Source organism: Pogonomyrmex barbatus, unplaced genomic scaffold (genome assembly GCF_055798465.1).
Source record: "Pogonomyrmex barbatus isolate J1 unplaced genomic scaffold, ASM5579846v1 scaffold13, whole genome shotgun sequence".
NCBI classification, from domain to species: Eukaryota; Metazoa; Arthropoda; class Insecta; order Hymenoptera; family Formicidae; genus Pogonomyrmex; species Pogonomyrmex barbatus.
The window spans coordinates 6,227,944-6,249,939 of NW_028297109.1; the positions used below are offsets into that span (position 1 = coordinate 6,227,944).

General features: G+C 33.0%; 5 protein-coding genes across 10 annotated transcripts; 3 read left to right on the forward strand and 2 right to left on the reverse strand.

Moving 5' to 3' along the window:
- Nucleotides 1–61: 61 nt before the first annotated feature.
- LOC105429860 (NAD(P)H oxidoreductase RTN4IP1, mitochondrial) lies at nt 62–4,154 on the forward strand. The gene is made up of 6 exons (XM_011643076.3): nt 62–2,412; nt 2,735–2,967; nt 3,054–3,263; nt 3,325–3,437; nt 3,599–3,866; nt 3,937–4,154. Exons 1-6 carry the CDS (start codon nt 2,145–2,147, stop codon nt 4,042–4,044), a joined length of 1,200 nt encoding a protein of 399 aa, XP_011641378.2. The 5' UTR covers nt 62–2,144; the 3' UTR covers nt 4,045–4,154.
- On the reverse strand, nt 4,090–6,013 carry TrpRS-m (Tryptophanyl-tRNA synthetase, mitochondrial). 3 transcript variants are annotated; one of them, XM_089072350.1, is made up of 6 exons: nt 5,812–6,013; nt 5,442–5,609; nt 5,109–5,371; nt 4,845–4,966; nt 4,484–4,754; nt 4,090–4,372 (listed from the first exon to the last, which is right to left on the reverse strand). In XM_089072350.1, exons 1-6 carry the CDS (start codon nt 5,893–5,895, stop codon nt 4,147–4,149), a joined length of 1,134 nt encoding a protein of 377 aa, XP_088928476.1. In that variant the 5' UTR covers nt 5,896–6,013; the 3' UTR covers nt 4,090–4,146. The 3 variants fall into 3 exon arrangements, with proteins under 3 accessions (XP_088928476.1, XP_088928477.1, XP_088928479.1); XM_089072351.1 differs by having other exon boundaries at nt 5,817–5,958; XM_089072353.1 differs by having other exon boundaries at nt 5,760–5,952.
- Nucleotides 6,014–6,133: 120 nt separating this feature from the next.
- On the forward strand, nt 6,134–10,196 carry LOC105429859 (uncharacterized protein C18orf63-like). The gene is made up of 9 exons (XM_011643074.2): nt 6,134–6,709; nt 6,942–7,092; nt 7,232–7,385; nt 7,753–7,930; nt 8,539–8,653; nt 8,801–8,891; nt 9,109–9,336; nt 9,638–10,027; nt 10,109–10,196. The coding sequence occupies exons 2-9, from the start codon at nt 6,956–6,958 to the stop codon at nt 10,175–10,177; spliced, it is 1,362 nt and encodes a 453-aa protein (XP_011641376.2). The 5' UTR covers nt 6,134–6,709; nt 6,942–6,955; the 3' UTR covers nt 10,178–10,196.
- Nucleotides 10,194–15,161, reverse strand: LOC148937591 (uncharacterized). Of its 3 annotated transcripts, none has more exons than XM_089072349.1 (7): nt 15,021–15,161; nt 12,983–13,077; nt 12,420–12,656; nt 12,048–12,236; nt 11,203–11,632; nt 10,729–11,005; nt 10,194–10,588 (listed from the first exon to the last, which is right to left on the reverse strand). In XM_089072349.1, exons 2-7 carry the CDS (start codon nt 13,059–13,061, stop codon nt 10,466–10,468), a joined length of 1,335 nt encoding a protein of 444 aa, XP_088928475.1. In that variant the 5' UTR covers nt 13,062–13,077; nt 15,021–15,161; the 3' UTR covers nt 10,194–10,465. The 3 variants fall into 3 exon arrangements, with proteins under 3 accessions (XP_088928475.1, XP_088928474.1, XP_088928473.1); XM_089072348.1 differs by lacking the exon at nt 15,021–15,161 and adding an exon at nt 13,160–13,299; XM_089072347.1 differs by lacking the exon at nt 15,021–15,161 and having other exon boundaries at nt 12,983–13,292.
- Nucleotides 15,085–21,129, forward strand: egl (Egl_like_exo domain-containing protein). Of its 2 annotated transcripts, none has more exons than XM_011643071.3 (8): nt 15,085–15,225; nt 16,127–16,254; nt 16,327–16,518; nt 16,625–18,126; nt 18,210–18,290; nt 18,383–18,627; nt 18,731–19,116; nt 19,337–21,129. In XM_011643071.3, the coding sequence occupies exons 4-8, from the start codon at nt 16,708–16,710 to the stop codon at nt 19,702–19,704; spliced, it is 2,499 nt and encodes an 832-aa protein (XP_011641373.2). In that variant the 5' UTR covers nt 15,085–15,225; nt 16,127–16,254; nt 16,327–16,518; nt 16,625–16,707; the 3' UTR covers nt 19,705–21,129. The 2 variants fall into 2 exon arrangements, with proteins under 2 accessions (XP_011641373.2, XP_011641374.2); XM_011643072.3 differs by lacking the exon at nt 15,085–15,225 and adding an exon at nt 15,379–15,670.
- The last annotated feature ends 867 nt before the right edge of the window (nt 21,130–21,996 follow it).

The following is a 21,996-nucleotide window of genomic DNA, read 5'->3' on the forward strand; positions in this document are numbered from 1 at the left end:
TTCGCGGGAAATCCTCGCGGACGACGTAGCCATGGATACTGCAGGATCCGGCAGGGAGAGGCAACTGCCCCGTCGCGCGCGCACCCCGTCTCCCGCCCGCCTGCCCCTGCCCCTGCCCCCGCCGACCCTCGGTATATTCTCCCGCCTCCGCCGCGATGCGCGCCCCACGGCCGAAAATGTCAATATCCTCTCTCGCGCTGCGCCCGCGATGCGTCCCCTCCTCGCGATCACCCGACCACCCCTTCGTCACGTCGCGACGCGCCGCGCCGGTGCGCCCCACTATACACGTTCTTCGTATGCCGCTCCCATCGTCCTCATCCCCCGCCAACCCCTTTTCACAACCCTATCTCGATTCTCTCCCTCTTTCTCTTTATATTTCTTCGCCGTAGTATCTCGCGGCGATATTTTCTCTCTCTTTCTGTTTCGTTGCCGAGACCATCCCTTACCGACTCAGGGGTGAAACTACAATCGCGGGAATCCTTAAGCCTATTGTAATAGGGAGCTCAACGAGAAATGGATCGTTAACGAGAAAATATCTCTTCGCTTATTGGTATTTATTACTAATTAGAGACTGACTTTGATTTACGAAAGTTTACTTGTGAGGATTTTTGTTTCACATGCATCCTAAAAGCCCCATTTAAGGCACGACCCTGAGACTCGCGCACTTTCGCACCCTTGCTGCTCGTTCGCTCGCTCGGTCTGTTTCCCTTCGTCGTCGAGATCTCGGAGAAACCTTTCCCGTTTTATTTTCTCTCCCTCGAGGCGAGAAGCGGACTGTGACGAGGAGGGTGACTTCTCCTAGGAACTTGCTCTTTTTTTATCCTTCTCGTAAAGGCTTTTCATGTACTTTCTTACCTTTGCGGTGGACGCGCGTGGATCCCGTCGATCGATCCCGTTCTCCGCGATTAGACACGCAGGGGGTGATCGGCGTTCTCGTCTTCGTCGTCGGCATCGCTGTCAAGCCGACGCTTGACGAGTAACCATAGTGATCGGCGATCGATGCGGGGCACGCGCGCACTAACCATCCTCGAAGGAGACCCCGCATCCGGAACTCATCGTATCCTGCGTCGATTTTATTTCGCCGTTTAATCGCCTGATACCAACACGATCCAACGTGTTCACAGCGTGCGATTCCTGCGACTCTCTGGCGAACGCACTTGCGTTTTCCAATGTAACGAACAAAGATATATTCTAGGCATTCTGTATGAAAAAGAATGTCTTAATAAGTATTCTTACAAATAATTTAGTTTGTTTTCTTATTTCTTTCTTTCTTTCTTTCTTCCTTCCTTTGCGACAACCAATAGTGATGCGTGCGTAGTAATCGTGCCTGACTAGAAACTGACCTCTTCCAATTTGTTTGAGAATTTCTCATCTCGAAAACGACAAGATAGATTTTTATCGAAAGCGAAAGAGAAACTATGAAAGTACTTTAATAATTTAAATTGATTAATATACATTTACATAAAAAATTTACGATAAAACTATTTTAAAATTAATTTTTAAAGTTAACTATTAATCTAAACGGATATATTGCATCGATGCAGCGTTACATCATTTTTTTTATTAACTTATTTTTTTAAACATACAAGATAATTCCGCGATGCAGTTATATTTGCAATAAAACTTATCGTTATTTTATTTTGAACAAAAAAACAATTGTATAAAATACCGAAACTTACATCTACGTGTTTGACTATGCACTTTTTGCGCATTGTCTGCTCTCTTTTTCTCTTCCAAAGATAAATATAAATACTCAAACCTGCCCCATTTTTAAATGTAAAAGTGGATTGGAGAAAGACGGGACGCGAACAGGCCTTTTAAATCGATTCGAGTGACACGTGACACGTGATTCGCGGTGTTTTCTCGACCATCATCTCGACAATTAAAGTTTCATCCGATCTATCATTATATTTATCCGTGAAATTTTAAAGACACCTAAGAATTTTTGTAACGCGACGTAAATGTCAAATGTTTATTTAAAAGTAAAGCGAATTTCAAGCCGAAAGAAAACCCCCTTATGTTTACATATTCCTAACCTCAAATATCGTTTAATGTGTCATATAATCTGAAAGGGCATTTTAAAGTTCATTACTCAGTGACAGATACAGATATAATAAAAAAAATTAACGCAGTATTATAGAGAGATGCTGCAAAAAGCGATTCTAAGATTAAGGTATGCTGCTTCTAAGATTAAGGCTGCTCGGACGGCGCACCTTCGCTCTTTGTCAAAGCTATCGGTTGACTGCAAGGAAAATCCGGACGACAGGATGCAAGCCTGGCAGATACATTCATATAATGGACTGGAAGACTTGAGACTCTCCAATGTCAGAATGCCAATCATTATGAATCCTACTGACGTCCTGGTAAAGGTTGAAGCTGCTAGTGTGAACCCCATCGATGTTGCGATGACGAGTATTCCTTATTTAATCACACTTGTATCTTTTGTCTTGAAAGCGGCATATGATGTTTTGAGTCAGTACAAATGTGAAGCTGCAAATCAAAGTCTGTATTTAGCAATGTAAAAACCATTTAAATATTTAAATGAATATTATAATTGAATATTATATTTTGATATGAATATTATATTTTGATATAAATATTATATTTTAATAAGGTTTCTTATTAATTTGTAACTCAATTTTTTTAATAATTTTTGACTGTCACTTTCATGGCGAAGAATCCATATAATTTTGTAAAATTCAAAAATTAATAAAAAAATATGTATTTTATATAGATGGATATGGTAACACTCTTATAAATGCTATGCGCAAAACCAAGGGTCTAGTCTGTAAAATGTCTGAAGAATTGGAGCTGCCACTGACATTAGGTAGAGATTTCGCAGGAATAGTTGTATCCAAAGGGTATGGTGTAGAGGACAGGCTCAAATTAAATGAGAAAGTTTGGGGAGTGGTTCCAATTGAACAACAAGGCAGTCATGCGAATTATGTTGTGGTTAACAGTAACTTAGTAAGATATATTTTATTTTTAATGTGTTAAATATCTGATAAGTTGATATGTAACATATTGAAGGATATATTTATTTCTTTTGCAAGGTAAATCCATACTCTCAGAAATTATCTCATGTAGAAGCTGCGAGTATCTTGTATGCTGGTCTGACTGCGTGGTCTGCACTATGGATTACAGGAGGGCTGTATTACAAAACGGCAATAGTTACAAAATTAAATAGACGCGTCCTGGTAATGGGAGGTTCTGGAGGAGTCGGCACCTTAGCAATACAATTATTAAAAGCTTGGCGCATGCATGTAAATATCCAATTACACTGTGTTAAAGTCTGTGACATATGAAACATTAAAACTTGTTTAGGTGATTAGCACATGTAGTAGTGATGCTGTAGACATGCTACAGAATTTAGGTGCCGATGTTGTCATTGATTATAAGCAGGATGACGCCGATGCAAAAATTATTGCAGAGGGACCGTAAGTGATTTTCTATTAAATTGAAGAAATGTGTTATATATAATGCAATATATACATATATATTTGTATTATATGTGAAACTATTATACATTATATTATATTAACATATTATATTAACATTATATTATACATTATATTATATACATTATATTTGTGAGCAGGTATGATATAATCTTAGATTGCGCCAATCAGGGACCAAAATTCATCAGAATGAAAGGATATCCGCACAATATTTATATAACATTAAACTCGCCGATGTTAAAAAATTTTGATCATCATGGGCTAATTGTAGGAATGGCGAGGAATCTTAAGGATATTCTAAAATTTAATATTCCAAGTGCAAATAACAAAAGTTGTGTTAAATGGGGATTTTTTATACCCTCTCAAACAGGAATTAACGTTCTTCAGAAGCTTGTGGAAAATGAAGAGGTACGTTCAAAAATTTCTAATACGTTTCTATTAAAAATCGTAATTTTATATTTTGTGGAGAAATTTACAGATCGTACCCGTTGTTCAAGAAGTATATCCTTTTCAAGATTTGCCACAAGCATATGAAAGATTAAAGCAAGGTCATTTAAGAGGCAAACTAGTCATTGATATGAGATAATGGATCGCATTACTGAGTGACATATATAAATGTATATAAAATATCTTTTTTACAAATATCATATGTATTTTATTTACAATAAATAGTTATATATAAATAGTTCTATAAAACTTTTGCAATATTTGATATCTTTTTCATATTCTGTATATCATTGCCAAAAACCTTTTCTGTAACTTCCGTCCAACATTTTGTTGCAAGTTCTGTTGCTTTTTCTGCACCTTCTTTCAAAACCTCATCTAAATAGATAGGTTCTTTAATTAACCTCAGTATATCCTCACGGATTGGAGACAGTTTCTCTATCATAATATCTGCTAACACTAATTTATACCTATCAAAATTCAGATAATTTTAATATTCATTCATTAATTTCTTCATTTATGAAAATTTTCATAATTATCTTTTACAGTATTATATAAGAAAATATTCGTCAAATACTTACTGTCCTGTATTCAAACCTGTGGCTTCTTTACATATCTCCTCTGGAGTCTTCCCAGTTAACAAAGAGTGTATATCAATTAAATTAGTCACTCCTGGTCGTTTCTCTGATTCATAAGTCACTTCGGATGTAAAGTCTGTCAAAGCCTTTTTCATTTTCTCCAACAGCACATCTGGTTCATCCAAAATATTTATCCTGGATTTGGAATCTGTATGTGACTTTGACATTTTTTTCATGGGATCACGTAAAGATTTGATTCTCTGACTCGGGCCATCTTAAAATATACAAATTAGTTAATCAATATTGCTAAATTAAAATTAATAATGCAAATAATTTTTTGAAAGTTACTGCATTATAAATTTACCACTGATAAGAGTATGAGGTATTGGAAAGGTTTGTCCAAATTGTCTATTAAATATCTGTGCTAAATCTTGTGCCAGTTGAATATGCTGAGCTTGATCCTGCCCAACCGGAACATGTGTTGCTCTAAGAAAGAAATCTTCATATATATTTTATTGTACATTAGTAATAATTCTTAATTATATTAACACTTTAGAAAATCGATACAATTAATAAACTCCAAAATAAATTGAAAAAAGATATATAATCAAATATTCAAGATACTAACTTATACAATAATACATCAGCTGCTTGCAAAACAGGATAAATGTATAAGCCTAGAGGTACAGTTTTTAAAAATTCACTTTTCTCCTTAAACTGTGGTAGATGCGCTAGTCTCGCCATAGTTGTGATGCAAGATAGAATCCAACATAATTCTGCATGCATTGATACTTTGGATTGTTGGAATAGAATAGTCCTTTTGAGATCTATGCCACAAGCTATCAATGTTGCAGTCATTAGCATCGTATTCTCCTTCAATTTCTGAGGGTTCTGTAATCATATATCGTCAGCAAGCAATAGCAGTGCCGGAATACAGAAATTTAATCTGTTATAAATTTACTTGTGGCAAAGTAATAGAATGCAAATCTGCTATGCTGCATATCATTGTTTCGCCAGAATTCTGTAATTCCACCCATCTCCGAATAGCACCAAAGTAATTCCCTAAGTGTATACTTCCTGTAGGCTGAATTCCGGAAAATATCCTCTTTGGATATTTAATCTGCGATGCCTGTGAGACAATAAAATATATGTAATAAAAATCGATATTACAATCAATTAGTATTCTAACAAATAATGAATGAAATTTTTTCTAAAATGCGATAATGATTCATGTAGCGTCCTAAATATATTTAATTAAACCCGAGAAGATTCTATCTACCTCGAAGAAAATAATTCTGTCTCAGGCATAAAGTGACGAAACATGATCGAACCTTACTGCCATATTCTCTAATTCTCTCAGGTTTTGTTGTCCGACATTTTTCTGAACGAATAACAGTTCCTAATATTTTCAACATGTCCCGAAATATTCGAAATATTTGAATTTATTAATGTGAGGTTAAGCCACATTAGAGGTTAGATTCTACTTGTTCAATCAATGATGAATTTGACGGTTGCCTACACTGCTCTGTGTCGCTCTTTGCAGCTAACTTTTCGTATCATTATTTCGTTTCTTTTTTCAAAATGATTTTCTAATTACATACTTAATATATAATTAAATATTAAAATTTAAAAAGCAGAAATACATAACGTAGTAAAGTATATTATATTTATTTTATTTCAAGTGCAGAAAGCAAATTATAAATAACTTTTATTTTACGCTCTTTGCGAAAGATATTAAAAGAGATATTAAAAGACATTAAAGCTTTAAGATACAAATATCCAAGAGAGAAAATATAATATAATATGCAAAATATTTAATATGTACGACATTAATTATATTAATATTTAAATAAATAAATATTAAATAAATTGAAATAAATTAATATAATAATCTTTAGTATGTCAATGTTGGAAACACATGAATCGAATATATTCATAATATCGGTCTTACCAAGTTCTTCAGCCAATCACAAACGATCTTAAGTTCGAAACACATGCGCACTTTGCCTATATTAGCGACGATTATTTTTTAATAATTACATAAATTTTTGGAGAAGCAATATAAAATTTCTCTTACTTCTCATCGAATGTAAAAAGCAACAATAGAAAAGAATATATCTTAAGGGTCGTAAGAAAAGAAAATTTACATTCGAAGCGAGATACGAATGCTTTTTGAATTATTCAAATTTTTTCCAGAACATTTAACAACAACGAGTGTTTAATTGTGAAGTATAATCATATTTTAATTAATTTTATATATTTTAATTATATAAAAATCTTTTGCAACTGATATAATTAATATATTGCGATAACTCGTCTTGTTATTTTTTTCTTTTCCTCGTATTTATTTTAATTAATCTGTTGCAATTAAACATAGTAAATATATAGGTAAAAATACAGATAACAGCGGCTCTTTCCGTTTTAACATAAAAACTTTGTATTCCAACGGAGAATAAATTAGATTAACAGCTAATTATGGTCTCCACCGTGAAAATCTTCAACATTATCATACCGCGAAAGGATGATCTTTGCTGTGCGATCTGTAAGATTATGAATTCCGAGAACGATCCCTTGATTTATTCCAATTACTGCAGGAAGAATATTAAATGCCGGTAGGTGTCTATTAGATATCAAATGTTGCTCCGTTGGCATTTTGCGAATTAAAAGCGAAAAAGTCCGCCGGATATAAACCCCACAAAGCATATCTACAGAGTTTGAACTGTGATTCTGAAGAGGAAATGTCGGTTTTAGACAACTTCTTCAGGAGACTCCTCAGGCGATGGCCGCCCCGATAACTAATCGGAAACTGCTTGAAACCGGTAGTTCTTTGTATGTTATCAGCACAAAAGAGTTTTTTGAGAGCTGTACCTTCCGGGATCATCTTGACGCCCTGAATATACAGGTGGTACGTTGAATATATAGGTTCTTGATGCAAAGATTTGTGGTCCTGCATCTCTTCACGAAAACGAGAATAAAAATCCAGAGCGTACACGGAAAGAATTAAAGTAAAATTCTAAAAATTCAACCAGATCTAAAAATAATCTTAGCCATTAAAATAACTATATAGAATGCTTAATTATGATAATACTACAAAAAATTTTTGATATTTTTTTTTTATTAAAAATAAAACGCTCTTTTTATTTAAACATTTGAAATTAGGTTCGTTTAAATTTTTGTCATTCTCTATACGCTATATTTCTGCTCTGGATTTTTATCCCGGAAATCTCTCGTGAGAGATTATTCTCTCATATCGAAGTGCAAATATCGTGCAGATGGATTTACTGGACCCTGTTCCAATTTACATCTACAAGTCATGTCTACTCTACACCGTGGAATACAAGCTGGCACCACAATGGAACAAGGTCGGGATGTATCTCGTCGAGGGACGAGATTTTCTCACCTCGACAGGAAGCGTCAACGCAATCACACTGAATATTAAAGACATCCGTGGTATAATTTTTAGTTTCAGACAAATAACAACGTTAAATATGTTATAAACATTTTTATATTTAAAGAGATTTTTGCAGAATTGAAAAGTAACGTATTATTTGTAACACTCTGTTATAATTGTTATTTTCTTCAGTAAATTGCTATAAAGATGTTATATTTTTTATTAATAAAACGGTATGGTTACATTTCTTGGGAATTTAATAGTAATAAATATAATTGTTATTTTTTATTACTAATTTGGTTAGATATAGATTTGAAAATAATCTTGTTGGATTGGGATATAATTTCGATAATCCCACAAAATTATTTTCAGTTTTGTATCTGGACAAATATTCAAATATCGATAAATTATTCTTTTCGTACACATACATAAATCGAGTATAAATCAGTTCTAAAAAAAATTTTCAAAATTTGTTAAAAAAGTAAGGAAAACGATTCATTAGTTTTTGAGTAACAATAAAGATAGTGAGTTTTTTTAATTGACAATGAGTAATAAGTTACTTTTCAAAAGTAATTTTCTCAACTCTAGATTTTTATGGTAAATAATAATTTAATAATTAACTAAAAGAAGCCAATAATAGATAGTTTCAAAAAGATAAATATTATAGATAATAATGCGCACCTTCATGTGGAAGCTTTAAATCTCAAAATACCATTTCTGAGATTGAAAACCACACGGTCATCGCAATATGATTTGCAACCACCAGTACGTGTTCTACCAAGGTAAAAAAAAAAAAACTAGAATTGTGTGAATATTGTTAACATAAATTGCTATTATAAAATATAAAAATTTTGCATGAGTTTTTATATTATTAATATTTAAGTATAATTACTATAAGTCTAATTAATTATATAAACGTCTATCCATAGCATGAAAATGGCAAATGTATTGAGCGTCTCGAAAAGAATTGGAGAAAAATTTAAGACTTATGAAAACCTACGTGCGTATTGGAAAAACATGGTGTGAATCTATTTCTACGAGTCATCAAAATGAATATTCCAAGTTTAATACAAATTCTCTTTGTTTTCGGTTAATTGCTTCTTTTCTGAAATAAAGATTTGTTACACAAAGAATAATCTGTTCTTTGGAAATAAATTTCAATTGAGTTATTTTTCGACGTTATTAACTAATAAAAAAATGTGTAAATAATAAGAAACAATTTATCTCTTTGTTTTAGTACGGTTATATGTTGCCAGATTATGAGGAAGGATTCTTATTTTACAATGTTGAATTCTTTTATTTCAAGTCGAGTATTTTTATATATCCTGAAATGTGTTTAGCCTCAGGACCTCTAGAAATTCTTCCACCTGCGATGGATCCGGTGTCTAAGATTTATAAATTTGTGGGAGATCTAAGAGGAAGAGTGACTAAATTATGCGAGCAGCAATTGGACGTGTTCCCGGAAGTGAGAACACACTGCATATATTTAATAACATCTATTTTTATTATTATTGAATTTCCTCAAACTTATCAACCTCTTGTTTGAAACAATCAATTTTTACAGCTCAAATTTACATCCTTTTTTTTAAATATAATTACATTTTAATTACTATTGTCATTAATTAGAATAATAATCTAATAAAACAAAACAATTTTTTATAAAATATATTAATTGTTTGAAAATACATGCTTGAAAACATATGCTTTTTGAAAATTAGATTAAATCAATATATAATTTACTATATAACTTAATATTGCTTTTGCAGGACATGTATCAGGCAGCTATTTTAGCATGTACACCAATGTTATCCAAAGTTGATAAGTTTTCGGACTGGGATACAGGATATGGCACAGGATCGAGAAGAATTAGAAATGTGATGCCTCGAATGTTTGATACGTGCGATATTCCCACAAAACAATCGCGATTATCGCTATCAGGGATTAACAAGTCTGTTATGTGCAAGACTGAAATCGACGATCTCGATTTTGGAATCAATCCGACAAATAACTTTAATAAAGTACTCAAAACCACTGGTACTATTTCGACGATGTTATATGATAATGCTGTGGCCGACAAATCAGTTGTCCAGAAAGATGAAAGCAAGTCGAATTATTTTAAGCAAGAGGAGGAAAAATTTGAGAGCAACTCTTTAGTAGTAAATACATTGTACATTTATATAGCAATTTTTCATGTAATAAATAACGAAATAATTGACAAGAATGATATCATGTTTAAGGAAATGGCAAATAAAGAAGAGAAGCCCAAGAAGCAAAACCTAAAGGAGAAACTATTAAGAAATTTTTAAGAAAATATTTCTACAATTTCTACTTGCTGTCTCAATAACAATTATTATTACTTCTCTATCTAAAATACGATTTCATAACAACAATCTACATAATAAAAGTATTTTTAATAAAGTAATTAGAGAACCATTTTAAATCAGAATAAATAAATAAATAAGTTATAAATAAAATTCGTTATAAGTTATAGATAATAGATTATTTATCTCTTAAAACATAATTAGTAAAAACGTAGCGTGTTAAATTGTTTAAGTTGTTTGTATCAATTCATAAATAAAAATTATCAAATCTTATTATGTTATATGATTTACGCATTCCTTTACTGCCTTCAGCAAATCGTGTCTGTCTCTCTCGTACTCAATACCGATTTCTATTAAGTCTTTATCCGTAAGTGTTAAAAACAGATCAAAGTCCACCTATAGGATAAAATAAATTGTATAAATTTAAAAATTATGCTACTCTATAAAAAATATTAATTAGTTAGAAGAAGAGAATAAAGCTATTAAAAATCCTTTAACTCTTTTCAATTCTAATGCACATTTTATATAAAACGTACTTCCTGTTCGAGAAATACAGGGATGTGTTGGCTCAATCCAAAGCGTCTCAATACCATGATCATTTTCGTCTGTCGCCAATTCAGTAACATTCCTTTCGGGGGCGTTTTGCAGCGCGGCGGCGTCGGGGTGTTTTCACCGAACACATTATCCTCGTTAAGCTCTGGGGGCACATGGGGCGACTTAACAGGGCTGAATTCGGGTGTGAATCCGAGAGTGGTATTAAAATTACACGAGACATCTTTCATATCGATATCAGATGGTCGTATCGATTGCGATCTGGGTAAAAATAGAATTTGTTTCATTAAACATCATTTTAAAGTATAATATTTAAATATTAAATATATATATTTTAGAGAACACACAAATACGCATATGCTTTAAGGAACACTTATTTAATATTGAAGAACTATTTTATTTTCAATAAATAATTATTAAATTTAATTACATAACTAATTATTTAACTTGTTTCCTACCTCTGAAGTACAGTCGAATATAATTTAGGTTGATTTTTGTCCATCAAAGAATACTTTTCCGAATTATTTTCCATTATTTTCCTTTCGTTCATATTTTCATCACGAAAAAGTAAATCCGAATTTTCTATAAGACTGGCATTTTTGGAATGGACAGTTTTCGAGAACATGAATATGTCGTATGTTAAGTTTGGTGATATTGCAGTTTGCTTGTCGGATTCCGTTGGTAGCAAGCGCAGCTTGAGTGATTCTTTTTTATTCTCGTCATTTTTTAAAGTAGAATCTTCCGTATCACCGCCGATATCCTGTTCGCTCATTACCTCAATGTTATCCGACGTATCATTCCAATAATCATCCGTGATCGGTTCTCCGTTCATCAAAGTGGCTATTTCCGGTACGGTGGAACGTTTCATCATGATGCGAGTGTATCCATCTATTCATCAATACACAGGGTTCTAGATGCAGTTTCTTTATACGTTTAACTTAAAATAGATATATCATAAAGAAAGAAGAAAACAATAAGCGCAAAAAATATAACCGATAAGAACAGATCATTTTCCTTGATATAACCGAGTTTGCAATGCGATATAAAAGTAAGTAACATTTTATTGATATTTCTAATTTTGATTGTAAAAAATAAATCTCACTTTATAAAGTGTTTATATTATGTTTAATTTAGTTGAGATTAAGATATTTTTTTTATTTTTACAATGATTATTTTTCTCATATTATAATAAATGTCACTTTATCCATCTTGCATAACACAGTCGAATCAGGGATCATAAATGCAACTAGTTTTATATGCAAATGTTAGATCGAAAATTTTTTATAAAGAGAAATTGTCTAACTGGCTGTCAGGGATGGCATGCCTAATTCCAACAGTCTCAGAAACAGCTCCTTGTCGTTCTTCATGGCAGCCACGCATATGGGAGTAATATCATCATTAGCTGTATTCGCCAGTGCTTCCGGGCAGGCGTTGTATACCGTTTCGAACATTTCCTTACTAATTGCAGCAGCTAGTCCAAGAACTGACATACCTGCACAGAAAGAGAAAGAAATGACTCAATTTAAAAAACGACATTTTGACAACATAACTGTACATGAAGAATTTCTGTAATTGTTTTTTAATTTGTCTTGCTCTCTAGAGTTTTATATCTTACTTTAAATATTTCGGCCTAAACATTCTAAAATTGTCATTTCAGCAAGAGATGCTCGCTCACCGAGATAAGTCATTTTATTAACGTCGGCGTTCTTTTTTAAGAGCAATTTCACAGTGTCGATATTTCCATTACGAATTGCTTGCATCAGCGGAGTCCAGCCAAATTTATTCTTCCTGTCTATAACGCGGCAGTTTTCCTTCTGGTTCAAAATTTCCTCCACAATCCCAAGACAGCTGTTTGCCGCGCTTATGTGTAACAAATTCTCGTCGTAATTGTTTACGGCATTCAAAGAATATCCTGCAAGAGAATTCCTTTGTACAAGTCACTTATTTGATATATAACACTATAGACTTGTGAAATAATTATTTTAAATTGATTTTGAAACGTCGATCAATATATAATATTCTTTTCTATCCGTGTAGATTAACTTTAATCTCGGTTTAATATACTCTTTATCTTTTTCTAATTCTTAGAATTAAAAAAAAAAAAATAAAAAAGAGTTCAAAATCGAGATTTCTATCAATCTACAATATTCTAAATGGACACAAATGCAATAATTAATTAATTATAGGTTATGTATCGCTAGTTAGTTCGTATAATTAAAAAAAGCATCATTATGTTACCTTGCTTCTGCATCTTGGTGATCACCTGTGATTCCACAGCCTCTTTGGCACAGCTATCGTGTGACTTTGCTTTTAACATCCTTCTTTTGTTCACTCTTACAATGAAGATTAAGCGCATTAAAATATGATGCAATCAGATTAATAACTCTATAAATAATAACACTTTAACCTCATTACTCATTATAATCTTTTATACTGATAAATTCGTATTACAACACTTCTACATATTGAAAGCATTCCGACTTCGCCAACATTTCGCACAATACTGTCTTGATCTCGAATATTGTTAACTAAATATTGTTGCCTGTAATGTCACCTGGCAAGTGTTTCCTTTTTTTTTTTCGAGCGTACGTTTACTGAGGAAAGGATGAGTTTGGATTTCCATATATATATATATATATATATATATACAAATTGTCTTCTCCGTGTTCTATATTAAGCTAAGGACGTAGGAACGAGTATATTTGTAATATTTCAATAAAATCGATTTCATTAATAACCAATTACGCAATACTAAATTTCTCATAGTTATTTCTGAAAAAATTTTACATTAAGTTCACTCAAGGTAATCTAAAACGCATATCAGAATTCAAGAAAAAATTCTATTTTTATAATTTTACGTATCGACTATTTTAACAATGTATATATTTTTATAATATTGTCTATTTATTTTATATATTCCTTACATATAATTTCCAAATCATATTTGAAAATAAAAGTCTAATTATAACTTTTTTTTTACAGAAAACTTTATATTTTATAATTTTATATTTATGTAATTTTATAGAACTTTCTGTACTATAGAAAATGTTTAAAATAAATTATAATAAATATCAATCATTGCTAGTCAATTGTTAGTGCATTGATATTTGATATTATTTTATGTAATTATATATAATTAAAGATATATATAAACATAAAACATTATTATTTTTGTACTCTAAATTTTCAATTGTTTTTTTGTTTTTTGTATCATTAGAAAATCGCAAAAGACGTATCCGAAAATATAAATATCCGAAAATATAAATAATGTTCAAAAATTTTTATTAAATTTATTGTATTGAAACAAAAAATTATATATCTATCGAATAAAATTGAAAATATATTTTCTGAGAATTAAAAATAAAAATGTTTTAATATACTCTACTTTTAAAAATTTTTTAATTTTTCTTTTCCTGCTTATCAGTTTCATTTAATAACTTTCATATACGAATTTAAAAGAAAAAACAATTTTTCACGCTGTAAAGTATAAATTAATATCTTGTATGATCATTATTTTCAATCTTAATCGATTACTCGATATAATTTGATAAGCTAATGTAAGTTGTGCGAATCGCATTTTGAGAATCAAATGTATTTTGCATGACGTTTTTCTTTTTTACCATAACAACATAAAAATCAATCAACGTTATTGCATTAACAAATAAATTGGACAAGAAGAAAGACGTGTTCATCGGAAGTAATTCAAAGCGTTACGTTGTAATATTTAGTTCTCGATTTTACATCACAGAATAGTGTGATCAATAAATTTAAGTTTGACTAAATTCAAAATAAAACCATTCTTATTTGTTAATAATAATAATTAATAATTAAAAAACATTACAACGCCGATTGATTAAGACGCATTATTCAGTTCAAAGATAGTTAAAGGTAAAGACGTTAATCATCTTCTCGGCCGTCGATATAAATACTAACTAGTTAACTTATGATGATAACGATGAAAGCAATATTAAACAAGAGTCAAATTAAATAATCGCATTACCGTTTACACATCTATAATGAGAAATATTAATTAAACATAAAATTAACTTTCTAAATTAAGAATTAATCATCAAAATTTTCGCAGTCCCGCGAATCGCCGAACGTCGACGTCCTGTCAAAAAGATGGACGGAGTTCAACGGTCGTCGGCGTGAAGCGAAATTGAGAAACGGACAACGCATCGAATTTCATAGGCGCGGAGACGCACGCGTCTCTCTCGACCGTTTATCTCCCGACAGCCGCGAGTATCGACGACGGTCGCATTAATTAGGAACGCACCACGCATAATGAGATGCGTGACGTGACACAACGGCCCAGGCAGGGCCACAGTCGCAGGCCACACGCGAAAGTCCCTCTCGCGGTGTCTCTCCCAAGCGGAGGGAGCTCCATCGGGTGTGCTGGACACGGCTCCGGCTTCAGGATATGTTACGTAGCGCGTCGCATTGGGGTTAACTGCGATTCCGTCGTCGCATCGTTGGCCGAGGTACGTTCTTCGCCGATACGACGGCGGACAGCGAGCGGCATCGGCCGCGAGGACCGTGGGAGCGTGCGAGGTCGCGACACCTCCTCGGGAACACCGTCCGCGAGCGCGCGCGCGCGCGCGCGCGCGAGCGCGCGAGCGAACGAGCGAGCGAGCGAGCGAGCCAGCCGCTCTCAATCTCTCTCTTGTCGGCGAGGAGAACCGATTTGTAAAAAAAATTTGTGCCGCTCGAGAGCCACGTTCTACCGCGCGTTTTCCGTTTTCGCGGATCCGTTCCTCGAGGCCGCTCCCGAAATGGACTGTCCGTTGTGGAATGCCGTCGCGTGATCGCCGGGGACGTGCGAGGCGTACGTCTCTCGAGCACGTTGCACGACGTGACACTTGTTTGCATCTCGCCGTCGTGTCTTGCGATTCCTGCCACGAACGCGACTCTTGATTAACTGTAATTGTAAATATTCGGAGACTGCTAGTTAATGGAATGTTTACAGACTCTAAGTTGAATTGTGAAAGTCTCTCCTGGGTCCAAATAACAAATTCGATTATTCTTGTTAAACATTAAATTAGTGCGGTCTAATGCCTACCAGTATAGATTAACTTTAATTTATCTTTTATCTTTTTATTTTTTTTTAAGAAAAAGATAAAAAATAAGTTAAATCAACATTAAAGTTAATTTATACAGAACGTAAATGCTTCTGTACATAAAATTATTTAAATATATACATATTTTAAATATCAACAATGACTGTCATTGTTTAGCAGAATATACATTAATGATATGCATTTAAATATTTCTTATGTAGTAATCTTTAATGTTACATTAATTCATTAGTATAATATATTTATAATCATAATATATTTGGTAAATGAATTCTGTAAGATAATCCTATTGTTCTTGTTTCTACAGGAGGGAAAAAATAGGAGGAGGAGGAAGATCTTATGATGCATCATTTCTGAAAAATACAGAGACAATCAATAATGATTGAAGACAGACTACAATTATTATAATACAATTTTCTTTACATCAAGACTAAGGTATGTTCACTTGATAAAATTTCTCAAATGTAATGCATTGCAAAATCCTAAAGCACTTAAGATATTTTTCAGATCTGCCTTTTCCTCCATTATGCTGGTTACAATAATATTCACTTCAATTGGAAGTCGCTCAATCTCAGTAGATAGCATATCCATCAATCGTGAACAAATCCCTGATATATTTTTTGCAAAAGCATGAAAATGAAATGGTGATAGATTAGCGTGATGTGCCTTTATCTTTGGTGTTTCAATTTTACTATGACAGTGGGTATAATATTAAGAATTCGATTATTTAATTTCTAGAATTTCTAGAACGATCTAACATTTTTGATTTATCAAGATTTTTAAATAATCTTGTTTTTCTCTACAGGGAACATCTTGACATATTTTGAAGGAAAAAAAGTGTATGTGATAAATATAAATTCTTAACGGTGCAGTTATAAATAACAAGAGATGGACAGTTCTGAGTATGAAATGGTCAGAAACATGACTCTCCTCTTTTTCTTTGAACGACTGATGGATAAGGGCGGTCCACGTACATTGCATGATCTGAGTTGTCAGTTTGGAGCTAAGGGATTCACGAAAGAAATGCGTCAAATAGCAGGAGGATCGCAAAGTGGCCTTAAGAAATTTTTAGCGCAATATCCGGCGCTCTTCCTGATCGATGGCGAGTATGTGTCTGTCAATACATTTCAACCAGTTGTGGAAGAGGAAAGCGGGAATAAATCGGGTAAACGGGATTATGCCCGCGAGGCCGTGGAATACTTCACGAACAAGTTATTACAGTATGGAGTAGGCACTGAGGTGCCTATCAAGAGCCTCCTGGGCCATCGATCGCAGGCATCGCCGGAAGTCAGGCATATATCTGGTCAACACTATAAGGAATTCCGTGATTTTCTCCTCAAGTACCCCGATGCTTTTGTAGTCAGTGAAGATAACGTAATATTGAAGCAATACGAGGGCATGAAACCGGAGCCCTTTCACGAATTGGAGCCGGATATTCCGATAGATCCAGATGTTACAGCGAAATTGTTAGACTTTTTCTGCATATGTATTGAACAGAAGGGTCCAATTCTTATAGATCAATTATTCAATATGGTCAACGAGAAGTTTACCCACGAAAGTTGGACAAGTATATTTAAGACGCAGCAGGATCTGTCTACTTTTATAAAAATGTTTCCAGACGCTTTTCATGTGCAAACCAATCTAGTGACGTTGATAGGCCGACCGAAGTCTTCCGTGATGGAACCCGCAGTTACAAAAGCGAAGACTACGAGTAGCAATCAGCGCAATCAAAGCAACAACGTAGCTCACACAAATAACGTGACGCCGATTGTCCCGCCAAGCAAGATTCAACTCACCCAGTCACCCTCAAATCGATCGGAAAGCGTCTGCAACAATGCCACGTCTCAACCTAATTCGCTGCAGAGTGCATATTCGTCGCCTATCGTTGAAAGCAATAATAATTCACCGCCCGTGAGTTTGCAGCAGCAATCTCTCAAGCAGAGATTCAATACGATTGTTATGAGAACTCTGGCGGATAACACGGAACGAGATCGCAGTCTGCAAACCGCCCAGATGGGCGATGCGTGGAAATTGAAAGTGCTACAGCAGACGAGGGTGATAGCAACTTCGCGGGAGAGTCTTCAAGTTATAGAGGATATAATAAACCCTCGGAAGCCTCCTCCCGACGGCAAGATAGTCGTCTCCTTCGATTGCGAGGGCATTAATCTTGGTGTCAAGGGACAGTTGACTCTCGTACAAATCGGCACGATGAGTGGTCAATCATATGTGTTTGATTTGGTCACATGTCCGAGCCTCGTTCAAGCTGGAGGTCTTCAGAAGCTATTGGAACATCCTAATGTTATTAAGGTAACAAAAATATTATTATAGAGAAATATGTAGAAAATATATAGATACATAGTTACTTCACTAATATTGTGTTCACTTCACAGGTGATTCATGATTGTAGAAACGATAGTGTCAATCTGTACAATCAGTTCAAGATTACGTTAACCAACGTTTTTGATACACAGGTACTGAATATTCTTTATTCTTTTGTTCTTTGTTTTTTGTAAAAACAGCGTTAACATATTGTTACAATTGTTGTATGAAATATCTCTTATAGGCTGCACATGCAGTGCTTCAGTTTCAAGAAACGGGAAAGCCTGTGTACAAAGTTAAAAATGTTAATCTAAACACCTTGTGCGATCATTACGGTGCTCCGTGTAATCCGCTGAAAGAGCAATTGAAAAATATTTATCGTAAGGATCAACGTTATTGGTCTCGGCGACCCATGACTCGTGACATGCTGATTTATGCTAGCAGCGATGTTTTAAGCCTTGTACCTCAAGTTTATAATGCCATGTCTAGGTATAGTTTATTTAGTATTTTTTTTATAGTTTATTTATGAATAAGAAGCGCCTTTTGGAGCTATTAATAACAGCAAACTAATAACGATGTCTATATATTACAGACTTATAAAGCCAGAAGTACAAGGTCTTTTTGAAGAGTTGTGCGAAGAACAAATTCAAATGCACATAAGACCGGCAGATGTAAAAGCACGTAAGAAGCAACGAAAGGTCGAGACCGAAGTGGCAGATCTGAAAAAGAGAATGGAAGAAGCAACGAGTAAAAATATCGTATTGAGTAATCGTGAGATTCGACTTCTACGTTATTTGGATCTTACCGAAGACGAAAAAGAAAAGCTCAAAGGAAGTTATAAAGTTGCTAGAAAATTGGAGAAGTTAGAGAACATGGGCCAAGATAAGGCCGACAGTAGCGATGATGATGACGAGGATAAAACGGATGATCACGAATATCAAAGCTTGGAGAGCTATACATCGGAAAATTCTCACTCCGGTAAAATATCAAAATGACAATGTTGTTTGGTATTTCAATTATAAAATAAAAATAGAGTTAAAATATAGAAAATTTCATATAATTAAAATATAAAATTGCTATTTAAAATTATATGCACTTTTAAATATTAAAAAATATAAAAATTTGATATGTTTTGTTAATGAATTTTAGCAGTTCTGTATAATGAGCATAGGTTGACAAATTAAAAATTACTTTCTAGGTGGCATATTGTCACCACGAAATGCCGATACTCCAAGTTTAACCGAATCGATGCAAATGATGGACGAAATACTCTCGGACGGTCGGATGGATAAATTCGAAAAGATTGAGAAACTGGAAGCCATATTATCAGCAGTTACTAGTTCCGCGACTGATCAGCTTTCCGCCAACAATGCGGACGCATCGCTGATGAAATGCGTTTGCACGTGTCAGGACGATAAGGCCGACAGTCCACGGATAGATCGCCAGGCTGTAGGAACTAGCGTGGCTTGCCAAACGCTTAGTACAGGTGATATAGTATTTACTAGAGTCTTTGTCAGCGAGGAAGAAAAAGAGAGAGTAAGATTATTGAATTCGCCAAAAAAGTAGATATTACAGCTGCTGTGAAAGTAGTAGAAAAAAGTTGCCATTTATAGGTTTTTTTATAAAACGGAACGATCGCATAAAAGAATTAAGTAGTTGAAATTTATCTATTTTATGTAATATGTATATAAAATGAGATTCAGAGAGCAGAACCGGCGAAGCTCACAGAATGTTTTCTCTGGTGTCTTTCTGCTCCTTTAAAAAAAAAGTGTCTTAAATGGATAGGCCTTGTTATACACGCCTTTCCAGATCTGACGATATGTTGATCAGATTTTTGGGAAAAGGTTATTTAATTTTATACGAGGATATCGTACGTTTATTATCTGCTGGAAGATTATCTTTCTTTTACGAGCGTTCAAGAAAGACCGAATCATGTAAAAGTAATAGTAACAAAATATAATCGCGGACAAGATTTTAACAGCCGCAAATTTTGTGATTTTTGAACATACTACAACTTGCGGCGTTTTATGTTTGCCTCGGAATCTGCTACAAAAAATCCTTTAAATATTTCTTTAGGCAAAAAGAAATATATATATATACATATGTACAAATATTAACAAAGAAAATTGTAATATTTATAAGGATAATAATTGCTGACGCTTTTTAGCGTTACAAAATTAACGGAATGCATATCTTATGCTTGTGTAATATTTTTTATGTGAAGTACTGCATTAAAATCGCTAATTTTTGAGTCTTGTATGGCCTAATTTGCGTCACAGAGTTTATCAGAAGGAACGAATCGGCAGTAATATAAGCGATAATTATAGAATATAAGCGATTCTTTAATGTCCATTTCTATCAATGTCTATTAATTTTAATTTCGATTTAATATACTTTTTATCTTTTTCTACTTTTCAAAACTAAGAAAAAATAAAAATACTGAAAGTAATGAAATCAAAATTACAATTAATCTATATTGATAGAAAATTGGATATTTAAAATGCTTTTTTCTACAGGATTTAAGCTTATGCACGCGAAATAAACTTATGCAGACCTCTTCCTTACATCGACTATAGATATAATTTATTTTCATATATAGTTATACAAGTGCCAATTTAATATAGAATATATATAATAAATGAATTAACAAATACATTTTATATTTCTATTTAATTACATGCTTGTATAATTACTGCTCGCACTTCCAGTTAATGATCAATAATTTAATAATATTAAATAAGATAAAAGCATCAGTCATATCGCATAGAATTGCATCTATATCCTTTTAATCATATCATTAATAAACAAACTGCCAGCAAAAAAGTGACGATATCGAAAGACATAAATAAATCATTATCATCATATATTGTAAGTGTTTTTAGTGCAATACTTTACACATGAAAAGATAATATACGTTTATCGCGTATCAATCGCGTAATCCTTTTACATTTTAAAAAAACATACTATCAAGACATATAGCCGAAAAAGAAATTATATTAAGCACTGACATATTCTCATTTATTATCAATCGAGAGGCTCAATTAGTATCAAATTGTTCGACTATCTCGTATATACTATTCATAAAATATTGAAAGCTGTTATAGTATGTAAATTTCTTTGATCTAATCAAAACGCCGACTTAGTAGCAATATTTTTTACAAAATTCTTAAAAACGCGAGACAAATACATCGAACGTTTTCTAATATTTTGATGAGACATTGATTATATTTCGTTATATAATTGAAAATAATAATAGATTATAATTATGTACGCGCGTTCTTAGGAGATGCATAACTGCGTTGTTCCTAGAAAGTGCAATTTAGTTCATCGCAAAAATATGTTTGGTACTCAAATTATTATTCTGGCAGCTATTTGCGTTTGCTGATATAAATAATCATCGATATACAAAAATTTTATATATTTACGAAATAATTGTGCTCTATATATAAATTATATTTAGGACAAAAAAAAATTCGAAAAGTACGAAAATGTAAATCTTTTTTAGGAATGTAAATTATACATCCTTAGGCTTGGGTTTAATTTTATTTTTATTATGTTTCTAAATATCTTCTTTTTAATTTTCTAATTTATAACACAGATTCTATATTATAACACAGATTCTTATAAATATGTAATTTTGATTATACACATTTATAAATTTTACACATGTAGAAATTTCTCTGCATATTATTCATTGATAATTATTCATATTTTTATTTCCTGCACTCATATTGATTTTGAAATAATTGCGTATAGAATTATTATAAGTTTATTATAAACAAATTATTGTTGACTTAAATTATTAATATCTTGTTATTTATGAATTCAATAAACATGAAAAAAAGATAATAAATTTCT

What these genes read in the sequence shown, in the direction of transcription:
- LOC105429860 (XM_011643076.3), top strand. Translation starts at nt 2,145, where the DNA reads ATGCTGCAAAAAGCGATTCTAAGATTAAGGTATGCTGCTTCTAAGATT. An exon ending in CATCGATGTTGCGATGACGA is followed by an intron (nt 2,413 to 2,734) that starts GTATTCCTTATT and finishes TATTTTATATAG; the next exon opens with ATGGATATGGTAACACTCTT. An exon ending in TAAAAGCTTGGCGCATGCAT is followed by an intron (nt 3,264 to 3,324) that starts GTAAATATCCAA and finishes AAACTTGTTTAG; the next exon opens with GTGATTAGCACATGTAGTAG.
- TrpRS-m (XM_089072350.1), bottom strand. Translation starts at nt 5,895, where the DNA reads ATGTTGAAAATATTAGGAACTGTTATTCGTTCAGAAAAATGTCGGACA. An exon ending in TTAGAGAATATGGCAGTAAG is followed by an intron (nt 5,610 to 5,811) that starts GTTCGATCATGT and finishes ATTGTCTCACAG; the next exon opens with GCATCGCAGATTAAATATCC. An exon ending in ACAGGTTTGAATACAGGACA is followed by an intron (nt 4,373 to 4,483) that starts GTAAGTATTTGA and finishes GAATTTTGATAG; the next exon opens with GTATAAATTAGTGTTAGCAG.
- LOC105429859 (XM_011643074.2), top strand. Translation starts at nt 6,956, where the DNA reads ATGGTCTCCACCGTGAAAATCTTCAACATTATCATACCGCGAAAGGAT. An exon ending in ACGCCCTGAATATACAGGTG is followed by an intron (nt 7,386 to 7,752) that starts GTACGTTGAATA and finishes AATATCGTGCAG; the next exon opens with ATGGATTTACTGGACCCTGT. An exon ending in CCAGTACGTGTTCTACCAAG is followed by an intron (nt 8,654 to 8,800) that starts GTAAAAAAAAAA and finishes GTCTATCCATAG; the next exon opens with CATGAAAATGGCAAATGTAT.
- LOC148937591 (XM_089072347.1), bottom strand. Translation starts at nt 13,100, where the DNA reads ATGCGCTTAATCTTCATTGTAAGAGTGAACAAAAGAAGGATGTTAAAA. An exon ending in CACCAAGATGCAGAAGCAAG is followed by an intron (nt 12,657 to 12,982) that starts GTAACATAATGA and finishes ATTCTCTTGCAG; the next exon opens with GATATTCTTTGAATGCCGTA. An exon ending in TATTCGACTGTACTTCAGAG is followed by an intron (nt 11,006 to 11,202) that starts GTAGGAAACAAG and finishes ATTTTTACCCAG; the next exon opens with ATCGCAATCGATACGACCAT.
- egl (XM_011643071.3), top strand. Translation starts at nt 16,708, where the DNA reads ATGGACAGTTCTGAGTATGAAATGGTCAGAAACATGACTCTCCTCTTT. An exon ending in AACATCCTAATGTTATTAAG is followed by an intron (nt 18,127 to 18,209) that starts GTAACAAAAATA and finishes TTCACTTCACAG; the next exon opens with GTGATTCATGATTGTAGAAA. An exon ending in ATCGGAAAATTCTCACTCCG is followed by an intron (nt 19,117 to 19,336) that starts GTAAAATATCAA and finishes ATTACTTTCTAG; the next exon opens with GTGGCATATTGTCACCACGA.